This window comes from Heterostelium album (assembly GCF_000004825.1).
Source record: "Heterostelium album PN500 unplaced genomic scaffold PPL_contig8, whole genome shotgun sequence".
In the NCBI taxonomy this organism is placed as follows: domain Eukaryota; phylum Evosea; class Eumycetozoa; order Acytosteliales; family Acytosteliaceae; genus Heterostelium; species Heterostelium album.
Window position 1 is genome coordinate 537,053 of NW_008805085.1, and position 24,586 is coordinate 561,638.

General features: G+C 31.2%; 10 protein-coding genes and 2 non-coding genes across 12 annotated transcripts; 6 read left to right on the plus strand and 6 right to left on the minus strand.

Moving 5' to 3' along the window:
- Nucleotides 1-131: 131 nt before the first annotated feature.
- Nucleotides 132-905, minus strand: PPL_03871 (HAM group protein; the record flags this gene model as incomplete). Its single annotated transcript, XM_020574786.1, has 3 exons — nt 132-156; nt 242-599; nt 692-905. 3 exons carry the CDS (start codon nt 903-905, stop codon nt 132-134), a joined length of 597 nt encoding a protein of 198 aa, XP_020435200.1.
- Nucleotides 906-1,952: 1,047 nt separating this feature from the next.
- On the plus strand, nt 1,953-3,586 carry mcfQ (uncharacterized protein; the record flags this gene model as incomplete). Its single annotated transcript, XM_020574787.1, has 6 exons — nt 1,953-2,009; nt 2,223-2,301; nt 2,412-2,681; nt 2,722-2,993; nt 3,063-3,332; nt 3,530-3,586. The coding sequence occupies 6 exons, from the start codon at nt 1,953-1,955 to the stop codon at nt 3,584-3,586; spliced, it is 1,005 nt and encodes a 334-aa protein (XP_020435201.1).
- A 179-nt stretch (nt 3,587-3,765) lies between these two features.
- PPL_03873 lies at nt 3,766-3,837 on the plus strand. Its single transcript has one exon. It is a non-coding gene; the product is annotated as a tRNA-Cys (tRNA).
- A 1,611-nt stretch (nt 3,838-5,448) lies between these two features.
- PPL_03874 (uncharacterized protein) lies at nt 5,449-5,713 on the minus strand (the record flags this gene model as incomplete). The annotated part of the gene is made up of 2 exons (XM_020574788.1): nt 5,449-5,627; nt 5,701-5,713. 2 exons carry the CDS (start codon nt 5,711-5,713, stop codon nt 5,449-5,451), a joined length of 192 nt encoding a protein of 63 aa, XP_020435202.1.
- A 900-nt stretch (nt 5,714-6,613) lies between these two features.
- PPL_03875 (uncharacterized protein) lies at nt 6,614-9,072 on the minus strand (the record flags this gene model as incomplete). The annotated part of the gene is made up of 4 exons (XM_020574789.1): nt 6,614-6,748; nt 8,238-8,293; nt 8,971-9,012; nt 9,057-9,072. The coding sequence occupies 4 exons, from the start codon at nt 9,070-9,072 to the stop codon at nt 6,614-6,616; spliced, it is 249 nt and encodes an 82-aa protein (XP_020435203.1).
- Nucleotides 7,940-8,020, plus strand: PPL_03876. The gene has a single exon. It is a non-coding gene; the product is annotated as a tRNA-Ser (tRNA).
- Nucleotides 9,073-9,187: 115 nt separating the features above from the next.
- Nucleotides 9,188-9,658, minus strand: PPL_03877 (uncharacterized protein; the record flags this gene model as incomplete). Its single annotated transcript, XM_020574790.1, has 1 exon — nt 9,188-9,658. One exon carries the CDS (start codon nt 9,656-9,658, stop codon nt 9,188-9,190), a length of 471 nt encoding a protein of 156 aa, XP_020435204.1.
- A 1,029-nt stretch (nt 9,659-10,687) lies between these two features.
- Nucleotides 10,688-11,879, minus strand: PPL_03878 (uncharacterized protein; the record flags this gene model as incomplete). Its single annotated transcript, XM_020574791.1, has 4 exons — nt 10,688-10,912; nt 11,223-11,459; nt 11,502-11,712; nt 11,803-11,879. The coding sequence occupies 4 exons, from the start codon at nt 11,877-11,879 to the stop codon at nt 10,688-10,690; spliced, it is 750 nt and encodes a 249-aa protein (XP_020435205.1).
- Nucleotides 11,880-12,457: 578 nt separating this feature from the next.
- On the minus strand, nt 12,458-14,737 carry PPL_03879 (leucine-rich repeat domain-containing protein; the record flags this gene model as incomplete). Its single annotated transcript, XM_020574792.1, has 3 exons — nt 12,458-12,479; nt 12,927-13,958; nt 14,037-14,737. 3 exons carry the CDS (start codon nt 14,735-14,737, stop codon nt 12,458-12,460), a joined length of 1,755 nt encoding a protein of 584 aa, XP_020435206.1.
- A 144-nt stretch (nt 14,738-14,881) lies between these two features.
- PPL_03880 (uncharacterized protein) lies at nt 14,882-16,609 on the plus strand (the record flags this gene model as incomplete). The annotated part of the gene is made up of 3 exons (XM_020574793.1): nt 14,882-14,897; nt 15,400-15,848; nt 15,914-16,609. The coding sequence occupies 3 exons, from the start codon at nt 14,882-14,884 to the stop codon at nt 16,607-16,609; spliced, it is 1,161 nt and encodes a 386-aa protein (XP_020435207.1).
- A 301-nt stretch (nt 16,610-16,910) lies between these two features.
- On the plus strand, nt 16,911-17,973 carry PPL_03881 (DUF92 domain-containing protein; the record flags this gene model as incomplete). Its single annotated transcript, XM_020574794.1, has 2 exons — nt 16,911-17,699; nt 17,764-17,973. The coding sequence occupies 2 exons, from the start codon at nt 16,911-16,913 to the stop codon at nt 17,971-17,973; spliced, it is 999 nt and encodes a 332-aa protein (XP_020435208.1).
- Nucleotides 17,974-18,049: 76 nt separating this feature from the next.
- On the plus strand, nt 18,050-23,085 carry cct2 (chaperonin containing TCP1 beta subunit; the record flags this gene model as incomplete). Its single annotated transcript, XM_020574795.1, has 6 exons — nt 18,050-18,407; nt 18,502-18,938; nt 19,443-19,473; nt 19,541-19,712; nt 21,410-21,855; nt 21,968-23,085. 6 exons carry the CDS (start codon nt 18,050-18,052, stop codon nt 23,083-23,085), a joined length of 2,562 nt encoding a protein of 853 aa, XP_020435209.1.
- Between the last annotated feature and the right edge of the window lie 1,501 nt (nt 23,086-24,586).

Genomic DNA, 24,586 nt, shown 5'->3' on the forward strand with positions numbered 1-24,586 from the left:
GTCGAGGAACAGCTTCGAGAGCAAACAGAGATTCTGACAGTAGATCTTGTTCTTCTTGCCGTCGACTTCGAACATCGAGATGTTCCCACTACGATAGATCTCATTGCCAGGCGGATGGCGGAGATCGCACTTCAGTTGGTGACGATTGAGCGTCGACTTTTTCTTCATGTACTTTAGGCAAAACTCGCAGAGAAACAGCTTGTCGCACTTGGCAAACTCCTCGGGATAAGGCGAGAAGTACCAGGTATCTATTTCGTAACGACCGAGCTCCACCACATTGATATTCTTGACCTTGGTGATTTCTTCATGCTCCTTTTCGAGTGGTGACAATTTGGTGTGGTCGTGGTGGTCGTTTCCACCACTCTGAGCGGTGGCATCGTTCTTACGCTTCCAGCCTCTGGTTTTTATCACTGGAGGACCCTCTGGTGCCTCTGGTGCCGGCTGTGCTTTGCCTGGTTCGTTCTCTATACGTGAAAAATCCAAGTTTGACTCGTGAACCCACTCATCCAAACGACGATTGAATCCAGGATAATGTACATAGTAATCATAGGTTCCAGGTTGTGATTCCGATTCTTTTTTCTCGACAATTTCACATAGTCCTATTTTTTACAAAAAAAAAAAAAAAAATGATTAGTTTTCAAAAAAATTACATTATTATAAATCAACAACTTTATATAAAATAAATACATACTATATTGATCTCTCCATTTACAATAGATATTTGTACCGTTATCCAAAACCTTTCTTAAACCATTTCCCTCTGAACTTTCATTTCCATTTGAGTCATTTTCATTTTTATCTTTTGAATCGTCTGTGGTGGTTGGTGTTGTTGGTTCTGTTTCCTCTTCTTCCTGTTCATTTTGTGTTGAAACATCTGGAATTGATGGATCTTCTGCAGTGGTCATTTTTTATGTGGGTTTAAAAAAAAATTTCAAAAATTTTCACAAAAACAATAATTTAAAGGTGTTACAATATATTTTACTAATAAATATGTTATAAATGTTTAATATTTGAGTAAATAAAGTTGATTGCTTTTAAATAAATAATAATAAATCTATATGATTAGTGTAGAAAGTGAATGAATGTTTCAGTTTAATGTTTATGAAATGATTTTAGTTTTTTGTTTTTTTTTAAATACTTGATAAATTAAAAAAAAAAAATTTTAAAAAAAAGATAAAGTTATGATGATTATGTACAATGAATGTGTTTTAAATATTAACTCTAGATTAACTTGATTATAAATATTAATTAAGATAGTTTTATAAAACTTTTTATGTACATATAGAATTTTTTCAAAAATACACAAACAAAAATTTTGAAATTTGTTCAAAAAAAAAAAAAAAATTAAAAAAAAAACTACCTTCATTTTTTTTTTTTATTCCTTCAGACAAACAATTTCAAACATGTTAATTCTATTGTTTCAAGTAGTTTAAACATGTTGATCCTTCATCAAATAAATATTAAACCAAGAATGATTGTTTGTATCAAAATAATTATATTGGAGGATACCGAAATTTTTTGAATATTAATTTGAATTTTCAACACTTTTTTATCCTCATGTTGATTGATCTTTGACAATCACAAATTTATAAAAAACAAAGATAATCAACAATCATTACCTTTTTTGGTTTTGTATGAAAACTCTAAACATATGTTAAATAAAAAAAAACAAAATATTATTCCAAAAAATAAACACACAAATATCACAATATAAAAAACAAAAAGGGTTGTGTCAATAATAATTAAAATTAATCAATAACAACTAGTTATCTAACTTTTTATTTTGTTATTAAATATTATTATTAATTATATTAATTTATTAATTAAATACTAACTGCACTGCAAAAATAAAAAAATTATCAAATATTTGATTTGATCAAAATTTTATAAAACAAACAAAATAAATAAGCTTTACAATTTTTTTTTATACCAAAATAATAAAAAGAAAAGACATGTCTGATAAAGTTCATATTACAGCACAATCAAGTAGTGTAGATCATTCTTTAGAGGTAATTATCACTTTCAAATAATCCAAATAATGATTAGGTGATGTCCGACGGCGATACTAATTTTAGCTTTCTTTTCATTTTTTTGTATTATTATTATTATTATAGGCATTGGGTCATGTAAGATATTAGTTATACATTTTAGAGGAAACATAGAACATAGATATTAATATTAGTATTGTTTGTTGTTTTTTATTTATTTTTTATTATTAAAAGGCAATTGCTGGTGGTCTTGCTGGTATGTCAACCATTGCATTGACTTATCCATTCTCAACAGTCTCTACTAGATTACAAGGTAAGTTGCTATAGCATTGAATTTGATAGATCTATCAAGTTGTTGATATGACATAGTTACCTAAAAGATGATGATGATGATGATGTTAACATGTTTCTTTTCTTATTTAGTACAACAAAAACAAGCAAATAAACAACAACAGAATCCACAACAAGTATTACCGGTTCCCTACAAAGGAACATTGGATGCATTCCAGAGAATCATTGCAGAGGAACACTGGACTTCATTGTACAACGGTTTGAAATCCGCTTTGATCGGAATCGGTTGTTCATCATTCGTCTACTACTATTGGTACTCTCTCTTAAAATCAATCTCACTCAAATTCCAAAACAAATCGGAACTCGGTACTTTAGAGAATCTTTTGATTGCTGCTCTATCTGGTAAGTTGTTTTATTTATTAGTGATTTGTTTATTTATTAGAATCATTTACTAATAATAAAATCATCAATTGTTTAGGTGCTGCCAATGTTATTACAACACTACCAATATGGGTTGTAAATACACGTCTTCAATTAAAGTCAAACAAAGGAATCGTTGACCAATTCAAAACTATTATCAGAGACGAAGGTGTCGGAGGATTATACAATGGTTTGATTCCAGCACTCATTCTCGTTTCAAATCCATCTGTCCAATTTGTATCCTACGAGAAGTTGAGATCTATTTGGAAGAGATACAAGGGTACTTCCAAGTTGGTAAGTTATATTCTTTTTTTTTAAAAATGTTTTTCTATCATATCATTAATGTGTTTTTTTTTTTTTTAGAATTCTCTTGAAATATTTGTACTTGGTGCAATTGCCAAGTTGATTGCTGGTGTAGTTACATATCCATACCTCTTGGTAAAGAGTAGACTTCAAGCAACAGCAAGCTCAGAGTCACCATATAAGGGAACTTTCGATGCCATCACTAAAATTTTCAAATCTGATGGATTCCTCGGATTCTTTAAGGGTATGCCATCAAAGATGGTCCAAACTGTTTTGGGTGCTGCATTCATGTTTTTGGTCAAAGAAAAGATTGTTTACTACACAGTTTATGTATTGTTTTATTTGAAGAGAAGGTTGACTCTAAACAGATCAAACAAACTCCTTCATTGAAATATCAATAATTCAAAATATAATAAAAAAACAATTCATGAAAGTTATATTTTAAAATCAAAACGAACAAACGATTGTTTGCATTAAAATTATAGTATTTAAAATGATTAAAAGCAATAGATTGTTTATTATTAGAGGAAATTAATACAGAGTATAACATCATAAAGTATTTCCCTTCTGTACCTTACCATTGAAAGCTATGGCACCTTGGGTGTTGTGATTCTAAAAAAAAAGATAGGTAAAAAATAGTAGAATTGTTACAAATTACCACTGAGTGGAGATATCTTGATTTCTAGTATTTAGATCACTTTTTAACACTTTTTTTGATATGGGCCTTAAGAACGGAGAAACATGGGAAGGAAACTCATCGAATGGTGACATAGCTCAGTGGTAGAGTAGAGGACTGCAAATCCTTTGGTCGACGGTTCAATCCCGCCTGTTACCTTTATAAAAAAATGATGTCCGCAAGCGGTAATGTAAAAAAAAAAAAAAAAAAAAAGGAAATCAACTTCGCAATGCACAACATGTGGATATTCAACAAAAAAAAAAAAAAAAAAAAAGTTTGTTAATATACCAGTTGGATATCTCAAATCCAAAGCAGATCTATCACCTCGCCATATCTCAATCTATTCTACACTCTGTGGCACGAATTGGCAGTTCATCTCAAGCATCTGGACAACAAAATCAGATCTGATAAAAATATTCTGATAGATGGTCTACCACCCACTCTGAAGCTAATCTAGGACCACCTATTGATCATCAAACATGGACTCCGCCACTAACTGATAGTCAGTTCCAACTATCTCTACCACCAACCAAAAACAAAGAATGTGAACTGTGCTTCACATACTGCTCTGATCCATATCTCCATACATTCTTTAATTGTCGAGCAGTTATGCAGATTCAATCTTAACTCTATTCTTGAATCCTTACAGCTTTTAGGTGGTCAACGATTAGATTGGACTAAGGAAGATGTGTATCAGTTGGTAAGAAGAAAGGACAACATCATTTCTCTCGCTTCACCTGTCTTTCATCAAATCTGGAAATTCTATTGTAAATCTTATTTTGGCGGTATTCCTCTCGGCGAAAACAACCTACTATCTAACGAATCTATAATAAATGAATATATACAGCACATATCAGTAATAAAATTAATTATTAATAACAGTATCAGTAACTTACAATCCAAACTTAAATAACCAGTAACCACTCAAATGTCAGCCAACTATTATTTCCTCTTCTTTATTTCTTCATTACCTATAAGTTATATGTTAGAAGTTTAGATGAATGAATATAACTTAATATATCAATCACTACCATATAACATATAAATCTATAATTAGTATAAAATATAAATTATATATATTTTATTATATCCAGTTGTTGTAGATTTAGTGAAGTAGAAATGGTTTGAAGAATAAGAAATTTGGAAATTGAATAAAACACTTTAAAGTATAAAAAAAATATTTATATAACTATTCCTCAGTTTCTTGATTATAGAGAAACTTGGAAGAATTGTATTCTCTAATCTATACTAAGTTTAAAAATATAAAAAAGAATTGGAATAAACAAGATGTTTGGTTTTGTATGTGACTGACCTTACTTTGGTTGACAATCTGGTTTTTTGGTGACATTCTACTGATGTCAATTGTCTTCGAGTCTAAAAACAAACTTTATCACTACTATTAGCCTTCCATACAATATTAATTAATTATATAACTGAATGAAATTGAAGTCTAAAGAAGAAGAGAAAATTATTGAAATTAAATCAATAAATATGTTGAATATTTATATATTTCAAAGTATTTTAAATATTCAATGAATCAATTAATTATACTTTTAAAAATAAGTAACTAATGAATTTCAAAATACATTAATAATGACTGTTAAATTTCAAGACTTATTAATTATTTAATCCTAATAATACTATTATTATTATTATTTAAATGAGAACAGATTTTTTATTTTATTAAAAAGTTAATTAACTTTAAACCAATTCAAGAGTGAAAAATATTGAAAATTGTTGTTTTTTACTTTTGGACAGGATCTTTGTACTTTAATCATCTACCCATCTCCAAGTAGGATATCCCATAAAAGAACTATATTCAATATGTCTTGTTGTTTTGTTTCCTTCCTGTATAATTAAATGATTGTCTTTAGAACCAACCCCAATAATATCTTTTTGAATACTTGAATTCAAAGATGAATTCAAACCACCTAGTTTAGTTAGATTTCCTATTAAAAAAAAAAAAAAAAGAAATGACATTAAATAAATTTTCTTTAGATATAGTTTTTTTAAACTACTTACTTATTAGAGTCATTTTTTATTTGTTTTTTTTCTTTGTTTGATTAAATAGAGATATATTTTAGTACTAGTGATCACCTCTATTTATACATTCCAAAATCTCATTGAGATAAATATTCATCATATAAAATCCATTCTTATTGACAATGAATAATCTTTTAATATTTTAATTGGTATTAAAAACATTATCTCTCATTGAGTTATACTAAATCAAGTTACTTTTTATTTATAAAAAGTGTTAAACTTAAAATCATAAAGTGTGATCAGCAACACCACAAGTATTAGATAACCACAAAAAAAAGTAATGTATTTATTTTTTGCGAACCATGCAATGATAATCTAAATTGTGTATTACTAATTCATTATGAACACATGTTGTTACCTTCAGATTGTTCAATTTAGTAAAAATAATAAAATTTAATATATTGTGGTGAGTTAATTTTTTTTTGGTAGCTACAAGTATTTAAATGTATTCTGATTTATTTTCAACTTGACCAATAGTAGTAGAGTGTTTTTATACCATCTGTTTTGGTTTAAACTAAATAAAGAATGATTTTTTTTAAAGATTTCTTATATATAATAAAGCAGGTAGCGATAAAAGTGGTGAAACAATGAGGAGGTAAAGATGTTCAAAAAAACTTTCGATCTACACAATTTTATTACAACCCATTAATATATGAGTATAAAATTATTTAAAAAAACATATGGTTGATAATAAATCAGATAGAGAAACTTAGAACAGATTTACTGTACAACTTCTTAAGAAATCGGACTGGGAGGTATTAAATTTGTAAAAAGAGTGTGTACATTTTGCTTATTAAAAGAGGATAACATATACAATGATAAGTCGATATGTGCAATGAATTTAAAAGCATTTTATAAAAGCTGTTATGCTTGTTATGATTTCACAAAAAAATCAAGTTGTTACAGAGGTGTTATCTGGGTGGTTGTTATTAAATCCCAAAGATGAGTATGCTGTTGAATCATTTTTTTTTGCTTGATATTCAGTTGGTATTGAATCAATCTGATTTGTAAGTATGATGTTGACAGTCTATATATTTTAATTGATTTCTCCCTTACAGTACTGCAATTCTAAAGGTTTGATAAAGTGTTAATTCTTGTTTTGTACTTCAATAAGATCGTACATGTTTAAATTGTAACTTGCCTGATGATTTTCAAATCCCATTAACAAGAAGTACAGTATCTGGAGTTGGTATGGGATTTATAAGTTTTAATGGTTTTTTATAAAGTGTATTCTCATACTCAAATATATTTTATTGTTATTCGTTTATTGGATATAGTGAGGTGGGATATCTAAGAGACTTGGTATTGATTTTTTTTTTTTGTTGAAGTATTCACATATCTTGAAGAATACTCAAATGGATTTTATTGCTTGGTTTGAGATGGTTTGGAATGGTTAATTGCTTACTATTGAGATGGTTGAGATGGTTGAGATGGTTGAGATTGTTTGGATTGGTTAATTGCTTAGTATTGAGATGGTTTGAGGTTGTTTGGATTGGCTTGGCTAATTCCTTAGCCTGAGATGGTTGAGATGGTTTGAGATTGTTTGGATTGGTTAATTGCTTAGCTTGAGATGGTTGAGATGGTTGAGATTGTTTGGATTGGTTAATTGCTTAGTATTGAGATGGTTTGGGTTGTTTGGATTGGCTTGGCTAATTGCTTAGCTTGAGATGGTTTGAGATGGTTTGGCTTGGCTAATTGCGTAGCCTGAGATGGTTATTTTGGGTTTGATTTGTCAGCACAGGTTTTGATTTTGGATCCATCGGTTCGGCGTTCTCGGTAAATGGGAAACTTTTCCTTGTTCTTGTAGATTAGTAGGTGAATCTAAGAACTTTGGTTATCCAATTGTTAATCTAGTTCTATCAGAGTGCAAGCGCGGGCATGTAGGTCTCCACTCCTCATGGTTAGCGTCTAAGCAGGTTCACAACTCCTGCCAGTAAGAAGGGTCGCTGCCAGTTGGCCAGACTGGGTAGGCGTACACATATCTAGACATAACAGACCTGAAGAAAAAGAGGTAGAAAAGGGGAGAAAAAAGAAAAAAGATTTAAATTCGAAAATAAAAGAAAGAAATGGGTTTGGGTGCGAAAAACGACTTTACGAAAAAATTTTTTAAAAACTTTTTAAGCAAGTATTAAAATAACTAACTAAAAGTACAAGTATTAAAATAACCATCTTTATACAGAATTTAGAAGCCTGGTTTAGAGATTCAATCAGAAAAAATGACAGCTTAGCCAAGTGGTTACGGCGACAGACTTGAAATCTGTTCCCTTCGGGGGCGCAGGTTCGAACCCTGCAGTTGTCGATATATTTTAATAGAATTTTAATCCCCGCTTGCGTTCAGAAGATCAGTTTTAAAAAAAGTGATTTTAGTATGTCGAATAGCAAACAATCTTTTATTGATAAGTCCACTTATCGCTCGACAACTGCAGGGTTCGGATAACATTCTCTATTGGCACTAGTGGTTGTCTAATTCCAATCCTTTCACTGATAAAACAGAATGAAAAAGAACTATGTGGTACAATGATAGTTGCGTGGTGGCATCTCCATTTGAGATATCCAACTTCGTAACGATACCCTAAAGGTGTGGATATTCAATAGATTTCTTTTGTCATCGTCAGAAATATTAAAAGTTGATAAAGTTTGTACTACATTAGTTGGCAATCACAGACTAAGAAAGCTCTGTTTCATCCGTTTCTCAATCTTGCGACAAGTATTACACCCTATGGAGCTCGATAGCAGTCCACCTCAAGTATCTATACAACATGTTTAAATCAATTCTGCAATTCTGAAAGATGGTCTACCACTCACTCTGAAGTAAATCTACGTTAATACCTAGGAGCTCTGACGGTCAATACCAATTTTCAATTCCAAAATTAATTCCACTATACATCTTAGGCTTATGACAACATCTTCACCTATATATTTGGCGATAAAACACCAGCAAGGTTGAAAAAGTATCATTCAGGTTCTTTACACCAGCATGGTTGAAAAAGTATTAACCATTTCTAAATATATCGCTCGAGCTTGGCTAATTTCCGGTTCAATATAGCAGTCTATACCGTTCTTTAATGGTGTACAAGTTAATATCTGACATATATATAAGAGTCTAAATCCTTCCAACCTCACACTTCCTCTCAACTCTTGTATGATACAATATACTTTTTTACTATCTATTCTTATAATAATCATAAAAGAAATATTAATGTTCTTTCTATATCTCCTTGCCTATATGAGATTGTATATATCACAAACTAGGTAAATGACTGATGATCATCTTAAGATTGTTGTTCAAATCTTTTTAAAAAAAAAATATATATTTTGATCGTAGACTACCTTACATATATGACTAACCATTTCTTAAAAAACATTTATTTATTTACATTACTATATCAGGTTTAATTATTTACAAAGACCAAAAGATCGATATACTCTTGATCAAAAATTATAAATGTTGAATATCGCTATCTATCTATCTGAGGTAAAGATGTAGTTCACTGTAACCGGTAGGACTAGATCTTCCTGTTGCGAAATTTCCTAGTCCTTGTGGTCTGCTTCCAGTCACTCTCTTCACTACACAAGTTTCAAGCTTAACGTAGGCCTCGTATCCTTGATCGATAGCAGAGTGACGAACTCTTCTGAGTATTTCCTTCAAGGTTCTCTCATCTTGATCACCTGTGAAGTAGTGAGCCACCAAATTTTTGAATAGCTTTTGAGATCCTCTACCAATGTTAATATGTATTTCTGTGCAGGGAAAGTCTTCACGTGGGAATGCTTGGCTAAAGAAGGTTCTGTCTTTACTAAGTGAGATACGATACATTCCAGTGTCGGCATGAGGGTGTTCTTTGTTCTCATACAGAGTGAATGGGATTCCATCATGATATCTATTGAATTCCGTAACTATATCCTTTAGAAAGATTACAGCTTTTATGTATTGAGACATTATTATTTCTTTTATTTAAATATGTTTGTTGTTTATATCTATCTTATTTTTATTAGATAACTAAAAGTTGTAGTGTATAAAAAGATGAGATATTTTTGTATTTTTATAGTCGACTGATTCTTCAATCAATCATCGCCAGTTACAAAACTTCATTATTTAATTTAATCATTACTTGAATTCAAAACCCCAATATTTAATTTGCTGATATATTCTTGAATTATTGTTGTATCCAATACCATACGATACAAGAGAACCTAAAAATTAAACTCCTACATTCTTGTGAAATTCCCTGGGCAAATTAGTATCACATTAGAGAAAAACAAAGTAAATAAAAACAAGTTATTGTACAATTTTTACTGTAAATTTTAAGTTTCGAAAACGTATTTTTGGAACTTTCAAAGAAAATAAGAAAAAAAAAAATATTCATTAATTTTATTCAATTTTTTTATTTTTAATTTATTTTAAATAAATCATATATCGAATAAAAGCATAGACTATATTAAACAGCAGCAGTAGTATTCCCAAGTTTATAGAGTGAAGCAAGCCAATGATAAATATTCCCAAAAGAAAAAACATTGGGTGATATAGGTAGCTCGACAGTTTCTTTTTGCTATTAGTTAAATAGGATATAGATTTCGATTGATTCTTTGTTGTTGTGTTTAGGCTGTCTAATGATTTCGATCGTTTGCTCTTTGAGGATTTCGATTTTTTCATTGGAATGGGTGATGTCGGTAACGATTGGATCGATCGAAACAATTGTTCATCGTCAGAGAAACTAGATTCACTTGCTCCATTATCCATTTTGATCTGATTCTCCAGTGACGAGATAAACTCTGACCATTGTAACTTTGGTGTGTTATTTCCCAGCCAATAACCAACAGAAAACATCATATTGAAGAATCTAGTGGTCATTTTCGATCTCTTCAAATCATTCAATGTTATCCTATTTCCTTTAATATTTAACATATCAACTCTAATAAAAGAGAAAATGAAAAAGTTTGAATTAATAAATATGTAAGTTATTATTAATCAAGTTATAACCATACATTTGACAAAGAGTATCTCTAAACATTGGCGATTCGTCATCTCTTGACATTTGTTTTTGTATCTCCTCGAAAAAGCATTCCAATTCAAAGAAGCTGATGAATCCATCGTTGTCGGTATCGAGTACGCTGAACCAGAAGTGAATCGATGACATTCTGTGTTTGTCGATATCCGAGAGTAGGTACCAGAGAAAGTTTCTGAATGAGAGAGCTGAGCATTTAGATTGAGGAAACACAGGACAGTCAACTACACGCTTCAGACATTTGGAGGTGGACAGCCCATTTGAGAATTGAATGATGTCGTTGGCTACCAGGAATCCATCGTTGTCGGTATCCAACAGCTCAAACAATCTCGACAATACTCTGAACTGTCGCAGCGAGAAATGACTGGTATCACTTGAGAGATCATCGTAAGAATCCAATATTCTCAGAGTGATCAGTAGATTACTAACTTTCAAATCGGACAGTGTAATTCGACCGACATGTTTGAACGACAATGAGTGAAGCAGTCGGATAATAACAACATCGATGTAGTGTGATTGATATTTCTTTGCTACCGAGTGTAGCTGTTTCAAACCTGGGTGGTAATCGATCAGTGTTTGAACGAGTGGGACTAAACTGCTGAAATCTAACCACTGTTGATTGCTGTTCGCCACCAGCAGATTGAAAAGTATAGTATCACCATCTTTGTTTGCCAAGTACTTTGACCAAAGTGCAATAAAATTTAGTTTACTAATTTCCAATTGTGATTCTGTTACCTTTTTGTAGAGCAATCGAACTACCACACTAGGCAAACTGACCAACCTCTCTGTTAAGCTATGAAATTGATGATATGTCTTTATGAAACCACCATACTTTTTAAATTTCTTTTCAATTGTTCTATATTCTAGAATTTGACTTTCAATTTGACTGTTATTATTATTATTATTACTATTGCTATTACTATTATTACATTTATTATAAAATAAATATTGATCTAACTTTTTATCATGTTTTTCCAAATATAATTTCCTGTTTTATTTTTGATGATCATCAGTTAATTAAAAAAAAATTCTGATTTACAACTTTTTTTTATGAAAATTTTTTCTTTTAAACACTTACAGTTTCTCTGTATCTATTATAAATTGTGGATTAACAACATTATCATTATTTATATTTTCAACTAATATAGGTTCCATATTTTTAAAATTTAAACTATTTTGTTATTTAGATTTAGATATTATTATTCTATGATTTATAATTTAAACAATAAAGAATTAATATTTTAGTATATATGGTTTATAATTAATAATAAAAAAAAAGTATAGATTGAATAACATTATCTTTTTAATCCAATTTATGAATTCAATAATTTTGCAATACTACTTGTAAACTGTATGCGTACAGTGAGTATGCTGATATGCCATTTAGTCATTCTATTCAATTGATATAAAAAAATAACACAAAACAATCAAATATAGATGCTATATAATTTTCACAGATAATTATTTATAGTTGATAATCAAACAAGCACACTAGAAATCAAATCAACCACATTATTCTCATTACACACACGCTCATATATATTAGAATATAAATAATTCAATTTGATTTTGATGGAATATGACCACACACACACACATTGTCATTCCAAACAATACAACAACAAACAATATATATAGAGAGGACAGGATTTTCAGAAAACAGAATCAAAAACGATATACAATATAATATAATCATTGGATTTATAGATGAATCAAAAATTAATATTGTCATTCTATACAATTGATAATCTACAACTTTATATATTTAAATTATAATATTCAAACATATATTATAATAAGATTGGTTGTCTATGGTATTGTTTTTTTTATTATGATTGTTTTGATATGAAATCGATTATTCCTTTTGTTCCATTTCTTCTCAATTCTCTTGGTATTTTCATTTGAAACGGCGTTTTTGAAATATTGAACTCCTTTAGCCATGTCATTGTTGAGATGTCGCCAGCAACCGATGACAGTGGATTGTTGCTCAGCTCGATCTGATAGAGTGTCTTTATCTGTGAGAATGTAGATTTTGGTATACTTTCTATTTCGTTGTTTGAGATATCGAGTGTCATCAGCTGTGTCATCTCCTTGATTTCCAAAGGTATCTGTTTGATCTGATTGAACGCACACGACAACTTGGAAAGCGCCGTCAAATGGCAGAGCGCTTCAATGTCCGACAGTAGATTGCAATTCAAATACAACTCCTCGAGCGAGCTATTCAAAGAACGTCTACAACTGAATGGCAAAGTACTTAGTTGATTACCATCGAGATAGAGAATAGCCAACATTGGTATATCGTTAAGAGTGTCATCCAACTTGGTCAACTTATTCTTTGAGAGTATAAGCGTGTGTAAACGAGTTTGATGTGCTCCAAATCCACAGTTGTTCAATGACTCTAGTTGATTTGACTCCAAGTTAAGCTGAACCAGTTGGCGATATCTAGAAAAGAATCCTTCACTAATAGTAGTTATCTTATTATATGATAAATTGATTATCTCCAATAAGAAATCGGTTGCTGTTGTTACTGTTGCTGTTGAAATGTTATCTAAATGTTCAATACTGTTGTGTGATAAATCCAATTGCTGTAATCTGTTCAACGCCAAAATAGAATCCGGTAACTTTGACAGCTTATTGTGTGATATCGATAGATGCATCAAAGATACTGGTAAAGGACCAACCACTTCCACAATCTGATTACGATCCAATACTAACTTTTCCAATAGATTCAAACCAGATAGATCTGGTATTGTTATGAGTTGATTCGAACTTAATAATAATATTCTTAATGATTTGAGTGTATTTAATGATAATCTTGGAGATAAATTTATATTATTATTATTATTATCATTATTATCTTCTATTTGATTGTTATTGTCTGATTGTTGTTGTTGTTGTTGTTGTTGTTGTTGTTGTTGTTGTTGTTGTTGTTGTTGTTGTTGTTGTTGTTGTTGTTGTTGTTGTTGTTGTTGTTGTTGTACTATATGATGTAAAGACTCTATTCTATTTTGAGATAATACAAGTTTCTGAAGATTCTTTAAATTTCCAATATGACTTGGAATGGTAACCATATGATTATCATAGATATTTAATGACTCTAGATTGGAACAATACACAATCCAACTTGGGATGTCAACGATCTGATTATGTGAAATATCTATTCTCTTTATAAAACCAAGTCCGATTGGGAATTCATTTGTAACTGGCCATTCTATACCATTTAATTCTTTATAACTTATAATAACAAAGATAAATAAACATTAGAATTAACTGTGTATAGATTCGAAATCATTCTTTAAATTAATTAATTACCTCCAATCTATATCTATACTATTACTAATATCTTCATTTGTATTTGTACTTGAAGTGTTTGATATTTGTTTAAGTAAAGATTGTATTAATGGTTGTCTTATCATGCTATTATTGTTATTGCTATTTGTATTGTCAAGTGATGATGTAGTTGAAATGCTATTGTCATCTGATATGACCATATTTTGTAGTGCTGAGTCATTTGGAGACTTTATCTGTTGTAGTTGACTATCATGAGAGTTACCCATACACTTTCCAACCGAGTTTGGTAGTGACTTTGAATAGTAGAGAGCATTTGCCTCTGGTGAATTGGGTGGTACCGATAGATTCAATGGTGATGTTGATAATGAATTCGATTGATTACTATTGTTATTGTTGCTTTCATTATTATTGTTGCTGTTGCTATTATCACTGTTACTTGATTTATTATTATATTTTGATTTATTATTATTTTTTTGATTTGATGAGACCGTTGTCGATTTAGAAGTATTTAAATGATTATTGTTATTATTATCATAGGTGTTGTTGGCTATACTATTTGATTTTTGATGTTTTTTAGATTTAGATGAATCATTATTTATATGAAGGTTATTGGGAGATAAAAACAATTCTTTTTGACCAGAATCAGAGGAAGTTCTTGTTTTTCTTGTTTTGGGTATCGTCAAATTATTATTATTATTTGATCTACTACTATTATTACCCATTATATTAATCAATCAACTAAACAAACCAATTGAATCGATCAATTGGATTATTTTATATTTTTTATTAATCTATTAAATCTTATCTTTTATTATATCTATTATTCTTTTTTTTTTTTATTATTTTATTCTTTATTTTATAAAAAAATGTCAAAAGTAGTAAGTAACTAAGTGTTTGTTGTTGTTGCTGATAACTGATGTTTTAATTGATGTAAATAAATATTCTCATATTATTAAGATTTTAATATTATTACTATTGGTCAAAATACTAATGTTGAATGATTGGTGGTTGATGAAAAGTAATACTAATTATTATTATTAGTAAAAACAAAACAATAATAACAATTTAAATAAACAAACACAACACATTTGATTAAAATTTTTAGTTAACACACACATATATATTTATATTCAATTCAAAATAATCATCATTTTAAAAGATGTAGTTAAAATTTATTTATTGTGTTTCATAGTCAAGAATATATTTAAGTTCATTCATTGAAAATCAACAAAATTAATTAAAAACTAAAATTGAAGATTACATTGTATGTCGTTATTTCATTGACACACACATGCAAATAAAATAACATCCAACAACAACATCGACAACACCAGGCAACATCTATATAAATAATTTTATTTTAGTATTTTTTTTTAAACAATAGATAGACAGATAGATCATCATTATCATCAACAACATCAACACCCAACATCATCCATCTATGAAAATAATAGAAACATGGAGAACGAAAATAATAATCGATTCGGTGATTTAGGTGGAATACCTAATTATATTCCTGTAGATGCTGTTCATGAAAATAATAATGTTCAGCAAGAGGAAGAACAACAACAACAACAACATCATTTTAGACACAGGTTTGGTTTACGTAGGGGTGTAATGCCTAATCCATTGGCAGTTACAAAGACATCACCTTTCGTATCGCTCATTGTAATTCTCGTTATATTTTGGCTACTTGTATTCCTCTTTGATGTACCATACGATATCGATGTATACCGTCACTATGTAATAGGCACTTGTTTCTTTCATCATTTCTATCACCTTGATTGGTTTCAATACGATGAATCATCATATAGTTTTCAAGCAACTGCCGAGGTAATTTGTTTAAATTACGAACATCAATCTATTACTATTACTAACAACATATGGTTATATAATAGGTACTTGTAAATACAAATAAAAATACAAAGAAAGAATTAAAAGAATTATATCCTAGTTTTGTAATAACGTCAACAACAGATTATGAATCGAATAAATTACAAGAACAACAACAACAAAAACAACAGAATATACAATATAATAATTTAGATATTAATAATAATAATTTAGAGAACAACAATAATAATAATTTTAAACAATATTTATATTTACCATTTAAAACGAATATAAGTATTGATCAGAATATTGGAGAGTTAACTTATAACGCTAGAAAACCACCTTATGAAGTTAGTAGAGGATCACCCTATAGCCATCCACATCGATGTTTCTTCCACCCGGTGACAAAGGATGTTACCACTACGAGGTCGGTACTACCGCTGTTTTGTGTGGCGTTGTTGGGCTTGGTGACAGTTGCCTCTAGTTTTCTGGTGTTATCACACTCACTAAGACAGCGATTCAATCAGATTCCACTGATATTCATCATCTATATAGTTCTACAAATAATATCACTGGCATTCCTTGACACTGTCGACTATACATTCTATGACCTTGCGCATCAGATAGTAACACGAATCATTGTCTTTGGCATAGCTGACCTTGCCTACGAGTTCCTCACCAATTCACAACAAGAACGTGCCACTTTTCATATTTTCGTATTCGTATTATATATTGCTGGATACTATCATATAATCGTATAAACTTAACTTCACCATCTTCATTTTTTAAAACAAAACAAAACAAAATTAAAAACAACCAACCAACTAAACATATTTGATACACATATAAATAATGTATCATCCTATAATAAAATTTCATTTGCATTGTTCAAACAAATTGGTTTATTGGTGGTAACTTTGTGGGTGATATTTTAATATTACCAATTATATAATCTGACTCTTTATTTTTTTAATTAATTATATATTAGTATTACTTTCTTATTTTATTGTTATCTTTATCTTTTGTTTACTTATTTTGTTTGTTGTTTTAATTTTAGTTAAAATGAATTATAATTATATTCTAGTTATAGTTATTTTGATAGTTTATTGTTTTTGTTTTGAGTTTGTCGAAAGCTCAATAACTTCAAGCTCAATATCAAACAATGCTAATGGTAACACTGTTTATGAAGCTGTAAAGAGTAGAATACTATGGGCTTTAATTCTTGCCACTGCTATTGCTAGTCGTGGCTATAAAAAGAAATCGTTGTCAAATGACGGTGCGATTGTTGCTTGGTGTATAGGTGTTGTCATTGTAGTGTCGGGCTGGATATTCGCCGTTTTAATGTTATCTTTCTACTTTTCCTCTTCCTATCTCACTAAATACAAGTCAGCAATCAAAAAGAAGGTGGAGGAAGATCATCGAGATGGTGGTCAGCGAAACTACATTCAGGTACTATCAAACAGCTTGACGGGTGCCACCTTTGGGTTACTCTATTTACTGGTTGCAACCAATTCCACAGTCACCTATATATATTCCTCTTCCAGGTACTTGGAAATATTCTTACTATGTGCAGCACTAGGACATTACGCTGCTTGTAACGGCGATACTTGGGCATCAGAGTTGGGTGTACTCAACAAGAGACAACCGATACTTGTCACCACCTTCAAAACAGTGCCTGCAGGCACCAATGGTGGTATCAGTCCAATAGGTACACTTGCATCGATTGTCGGTGGTACATTCATTGGTCTATCTTATTATCTATGTTGTTTCCTGCTGAACCGAGATTGGCCAACACAATCGCAATTACCAATCGTATTCTTAGGTACTTTTGCTGGATTCTTTGGATCATTAGTATGTTGTTGTTATGAGTGAATAGCAAATGATAAAATAATTAACTAAATACGTTATATAATAGCTTGATTCTATATTAGGTGCAACATTACAATATTCAGGTTGGAATTCAAAGAAAATGGTTGTAACTAATCATCCTCCTAACAACCCTTCAAATACCGATGATATAAAACACATCACTGGAAGTGATATTCTAGATAATCATCAAGTTAATTTCTTATCATCTTTTATAACGTCTATAATTTGTGGATTCGTTGGTTGTTATATATTTTAATAAATAAATGATTTGAAATCAAATATCGTTCGTTTTTTAAAAATTAAAACATTTTATTTTAATTAATTAAACAAAAATGGAAAACAATAATAAAGATAGAGATGATATTATAGAAGAACAAGATCTAGATGATATAAATGATGATAATATAGATACAGAATGTAATATTACTGATGATATAAAGAGAGTTTCAATATATAATAATAATAATAATAATGATAACAATGATGATAATAATAAAAAGACACTTCTTGAAAGAGTAAATAATGGAGAATTTATGAAGATTGCTGCACCTATGGTTAGATTCAGTAGATTACCCTTTAGATTACTATGTAAAAAGTGGGGTTGCGATATAACCTATTCACCAATGATTCTTGCTGAAGCATTCAATAGAAGTGCATATGCAAGAGATTCTGACTTTTCAACAAATATATGTATGTATAAATTTATTATTGTTATTATCTGGTGATTTCTATCAATAATTATTAAACTAAACATTTATTATTATCCTCTCTATAATTATTATAGTTGATGATTCTTTAATTGTACAATTTGCTGCGAATTCAGCTGAAGAGTTGGCAGCTGCTGCCGAAAAAGTGGCGAAACACTGTCAGGGTGTCGATATAAACTGTGGATGTCCTCAGAAATGGGTGATGAAAGAAGGTTACGGTGCGAATCTATTGCAACATCCTCAAAAGATAACGGACATGGTGAAACAGGTAAACAATCGTGTCGGCATTCCCTGTTCAATAAAGATTCGTGTCGATAAGAACTTGCAAAAGACGGTGGAACTGGTGAGACAAGCCGAAGCATCGGGTGTGTCGTGGCTGGCAGTACACGGACGTACCTCTTCGCAGCGTAGTTCTCACCCGGTAGACTACGAAGCTATCAAGCTGGTGAAGGAGTCGGTTTCGATACCGGTGTTTGCTAACGGTGATATCTTCACGCTGGAGCAAGCGAACGAGGTGAGAGAGCGCACCAAAGTCAACGGTGTAATGACGGCGAGAGGTATCCTATGCAATCCTGCGCTCTTCAAAGGCTACAACGTCACGCCACCCGAATGCATCTCCGACTTCCTCGATATCTACACAGAGTACGGTGGATTGCATCCCAACATCTTTCACCGACATCTTATGTATATGCTTTTCGATGTCCACAACAAGAATGGTAACTATTATTAACAAATTTGAATTTGAAATCAAATCAACAACAAACATATCAATCAAATAACTAACATTAACAAAAACCAAAAACACCAGAGAAACTAGAATTTAATAGATTAAACACAACAACAGGAATTATAGATTATTTAAAAGATAAATATTTGTTTGAAGAATAATTATAATAATAGTAGTTTATATAAATCAGATATTCAAATACAATTTATTATTACATAGATAATGTGTTTGTAAAAATCAACTATGATGTTGTTAGTTTAGTTTGTTTAGTTTTGTATTATTATTATTTAGTTTAGAATGATGATGAATAAAGCATGCTTTAGTTTGATTTTTTTTTTTTTTTTGATAAATATATTACATGTATCCACAACATTTATTCATACTTTCAGCATTCTTCATGAATGCTTTACTTTGGAAACTTAGATCGTCACTCTTTGATGCAAGATCTTCGAGCTTGGCACCACGCTGTCCGAGTTGTTCAACTGTTTTCTTTACGATTGAAATTGTCTCATCGAGATTCTTCTGTAGGCTGAGCATTGGATCAGCTTCGTGTGGATTCTGGTATTTAACTATGGTCTGCTCGAGTTGTGGTGTCGACATGTCGACGTCGGCCGTCGCCGACTTCCACTTGTCACCGTGAGCCGCTGTGAATTGATCCATGGCAACTCTCGTCAGTACGTGTGCAACACGATCTGGATACTCGCCGTCGGTCAACACCGCACAAGCCAAGCCATTGGAGACAAGCGTTGCATGACACACCTTCTTGCTGGCTTCGTGCAACACACTGAGTCGCTCATTCACATTGATACGCTCGACAGTCTCTCTCGAAACGAACAGAGCAATCTCCTTGACCGACGATCTCTGGAAGAATCCAAACGACGACAACTCATATACTATATTTAAAAGAACCGGTTTCTGACCTGGAACCACCTTAAAAAGTCCAATTGAATATACAATCATCTTTGCTATATCTATATATCTCTATTCTATCTTGTAATGTTTGTTTCTAAACTTTATTTTCTTTCTCTAACTTTCTCTAATAACTTTCTTAATTAATTTGATCTATTTAATCTCTAAATTAATAAAGTTTTTTGTTTAATAAATAAATAAATATATATAATAAAAAAACTAGTTTAACACTTTTTAAATAAATTAGGTAATATAATTTTATGTATGTTTTTTTGTTTTTTATTTTTTTATTTTTGTTTTTTATTTTTATGTGTTTGCAACAACACGTGGTTATTAACTTGAAAAATATTCTCTTTTTTCAAAGACCGTTTCAAAGATAAAATTAGATATCAGGAAATTAATTTAGAAAGTTACTAAACTTTTACTTTTTCTTATTTAATTTTAGATCTGTTTATTTTTTTTTGATTGTTAGTTGTAAAAAAAATAAGAAACATTTATAATAATTTTTAAATAAATTTAATGAATGGACCTTTTTGTTAGATTAACTAACGATAACAATAAGAATGTTTAATATTGATATCTGGTGTGATGTGCAGACACACAAAAAAAAAAAAACTATAACGTTAACAAAAAAATTCAAAAATTCAAATTTTTTACATGTTGAACTCATTGAATGTCATAATAAAAAAAATCACACAAAACTAAACCAAGATAACAAAGTGGTTGCTTTCCGATAATATTAGAACATCTATCTATTAATCGATTAAATTAACGAATAATAATAACATTAATATTAGTAAAAGTTTATTTTAGTTAGTTTCTTAGATATTACTTCTTTTATTGACTTTTCGAAAACAAAAACAAATCAATCAATCACCCTTTGATATACATATACATTGAATATATAGACAAAAATGACTGTAAACTATCATAACAATCAAAAGAAATTAATCATCTTATTCAATCGAACAACAACAACAACAATAGGTCAACCATCAATTACATTTTTCAATCTATGAACATGACTGACTTGTATTATTATGACTCATAGAGGATATATAAGAAGAGAAAAAAAAAAGAGTTAGATAGATAGATCATCATTAAAATAACAAAATGATGATGAATTATTTAGACACAGGAATTTGTATCATATATCAATTAAAGAAAGAAAAACGAACGAATGAATGCATTTGAATAATTTATAGATTTGATTTAGTTTGGTGGAATGTTGAATTAATTTGGTTGATCTATATATATATATAATTGCAAAAGATGAATGATGATAATATATATATTAAAAAGAAGACAAGAATAACTAATATAATTTTTATTTAACAATTATTATAGAGTCAATTACAACCAGTTCCAATTTATCAAGAGAATGCTTCAGAGGAGAGAGGTGAAGTTGCACGTCTCTCATCTTTTGTCGGTGCCATTGCACTGACTGATTTGGTAAAGACAACACTCGGACCAAAAGGTATGGATAAGATCTTGGCCTCTATGAGCAATCCCAACGAGATTACAGTGACCAACGATGGTGCTACCATCCTCACAAAGATCTATATCGACAATCCAGCTGCCAAGATCTTGGTAGACATCTCACGTACACAAGACGACGAAGTCGGTGACGGTACCACCTCTGTTTGCGTATTGGCAGGTGAACTCCTCAGAGAAGGTGAGCGTTTAGTCGCACAAAAAGTACATCCACAAACAATCATCAACGGTTGGCGTTTAGCTTTGGATACCGCACGTTCAACCCTCGTCGCATCAGCAATCGATCATTCATCAGACAAAGGTAAACATACACAGCAAAGTGCAATAACAATTTAGTGGTACAAAATGATTAACAATCTCCTTAAAATCAAATAATCACACAGATAAATTCAGACAAGATTTAATCAATATAGCAAAAACAACATTGAGCTCAAAGATTTTACATACAGAGAAGGAACATTTTGCAACGATCGTTGTGGATGCCATTCTTAGATTGAAGGGTAATAATAATTTAGAGAATATTCATATCATTAAGAAGTCGGGTGGATCGTTGCGTGACTCCTACCTCGAGGATGGTTTCATCTTGGAGAAGCGTATCGGTGTCGGTTGTCCAAAGCGTATGGAGAATGCAAAGATTTTGATTGCCAACACTGCAATGGACACCGATAAGATTAAGATTTTCGGTGGAAAGGTCGTTGTCGAGTCGATGAACGAGTTGTCGAAGCTCGAGGATGCCGAAAAGACAAAGATGCTCGAGAAGTGCAAGAAGATCGTCGACCACGGAATCAACTGTTTCATCAATCGTCAGTTGATCTACAACTTGCCAGAGCAATACTTTGCCGAGCACGGAGTCTTGTCGATTGAGCACGCCGACTTTGAGGGTGTCGAGCGTCTCGCCTTGGTCACCGGTGCCGAAATCGTGTCGACCTTTGACCATCCAGAGCTCGTCAAGATCGGTACTTGCAAGTTGATCGAGGAGGTCATCATCGGTGAGGACAAGGTCATCAAGTTCTCCGGACTTCCAGACAGCCAAGCCTGCACTATCGTGTTGCGTGGTGCCACCTCACACATGTTGGAGGAGGCAGAACGTTCGATCCACGACGCTCTCTGCGTCTTGTCGGTGACTGTCGGTGAGACACGTACCGTTTTGGGTGGTGGTTGTGTCGAGATGGAAATGGCCCAGGCCGTCGACAAGCTCGCTGCCAACACTCCAGGAAAGAAGGCATTGGCTATCGAGTCATTCGCCAAGGCACTCCGTCAAATCCCAACTATCATTGCCAACAATGCCGGTTACGACAGCTCAGAGCTCGTCGCTCAACTCAAGGCTGCCCACTACCAAGGTAAATCGCAAATGGGTCTCAACATGAAGGAAGGATGTATAGGAAATATTGTAGATTTGGGAATTATCGAATCATTCAAAGTTAAACAACAAGTACTCGTATCTGCACACGAAGCCGCTGAAATGATCATGAGAGTCGACGACATTTTGAGAGCCGCCCCAAGAAAGAGAGAACCAATGGGACGTCATTAAATGATTATATCAAATCAAAAAATAAAATAAAAAAAAAAAAAAAAAACATTACACCAAATTAATCGATGCCAATTACCACAAGCTTAACTTCACAATACCTAATTCTATCTCCCAAGGAATCAATGCCAATTGCTCTGCAATAACTCGTAAATATAAATCCGATTGGAATCTAAATCCTTTCAACTACGTGCCACCACTTTATACTGTTGATCATCAACACTCAACTACTGTTAGATCTATTCTATCCTAATACTATGCAACTTATTAATTAATTATAACTATAAACAATAATAATAATAATAATAATAATATTTTATTGGCTATTTCTCACGGTCTGTGTGATAAATATTTAATATAAAAAACGAACTAGCAGGTTTATATCAATACCTGCAATTTGTTGACTGATCATGAGTCAAGGACAAGGAAGATGAACATAGATTTTATCCAAGAATTGAAATCACTAAGACATCTTCTTACAATGAACTCTCTGATGACTTGAAGAATACCCTCTCTATTTCCTAGTACTTTGAGAGACAAGAGGAACTTTGGTCTCAAATTGGATTACAAAGATTACCAAGATTACCTTTAATTAAAGGATGTACAAGTTTAAAAAAGGTTAAACAAACAATATTTATAAACTATTTGAGAATCATTTACTAATTGTTTATTATTTAAAGATATGTTGGTTTGGGCGAGCATTTTGGGAAAAAATAAGTGATTTTTTTTTTGGAAGTTTTTTTATTGTTTATTTGTTACTATCACATAATCTCTTTTACAGATTTTAATTTGATACACAAATAGATCCCAGAATTGTATAAGTTTTTATTTCTTTTCTACATTGCAAATGATATCTATAATGGTATTTCGACAGTTCGTCAACTTGATACTCATCGTATCTGTACCCAAGTCTGTCTACTAGATCGGCCACGATTCATCCTTTTGGTTGGGGTAAAGTACAATGTTCAGCTTCTTTCTGATTAGATCAACAAATTGCTTTTTGGCTCCTCTGTTGGCCGACTTTGCTTGTTGGCCTTCTTAACTTCCTTGGCCTTCATCAACACATTTTCATATTCGCTCTCCAATGCCAGATTTGCCAAAATAGACTCTCAGTTCGTATACTTGACTGTTAATAAAGAATAGTTATTGTGGAAGAAAAAAGGTGCGATTTTTATTTTTTTTCAATTGTTGGATTTATTTTAATTAAATAATATGGGTTAACCATGGTGGAAAAACAAAAAATGATTTATTCTCTTGAGAAACAGAAAAAAAGTTAATCAAATTGGTAATCTTTTTCTGCAATATTTAGTCCTACTGCACCTAAAATACTTACCCAAAAGCCTATTGCGTATGTTTTTACCATTTTATATTAATTATATAGATGTGATTGCCCATCTAAGTGCATATCTAATGTCATTCTATTGTGGACTAAAATTTTTCATACCGAATCAACCAAAGCTATTGGATAGAGTATCAGGTAAATATCTACACTCTCGCATTTACT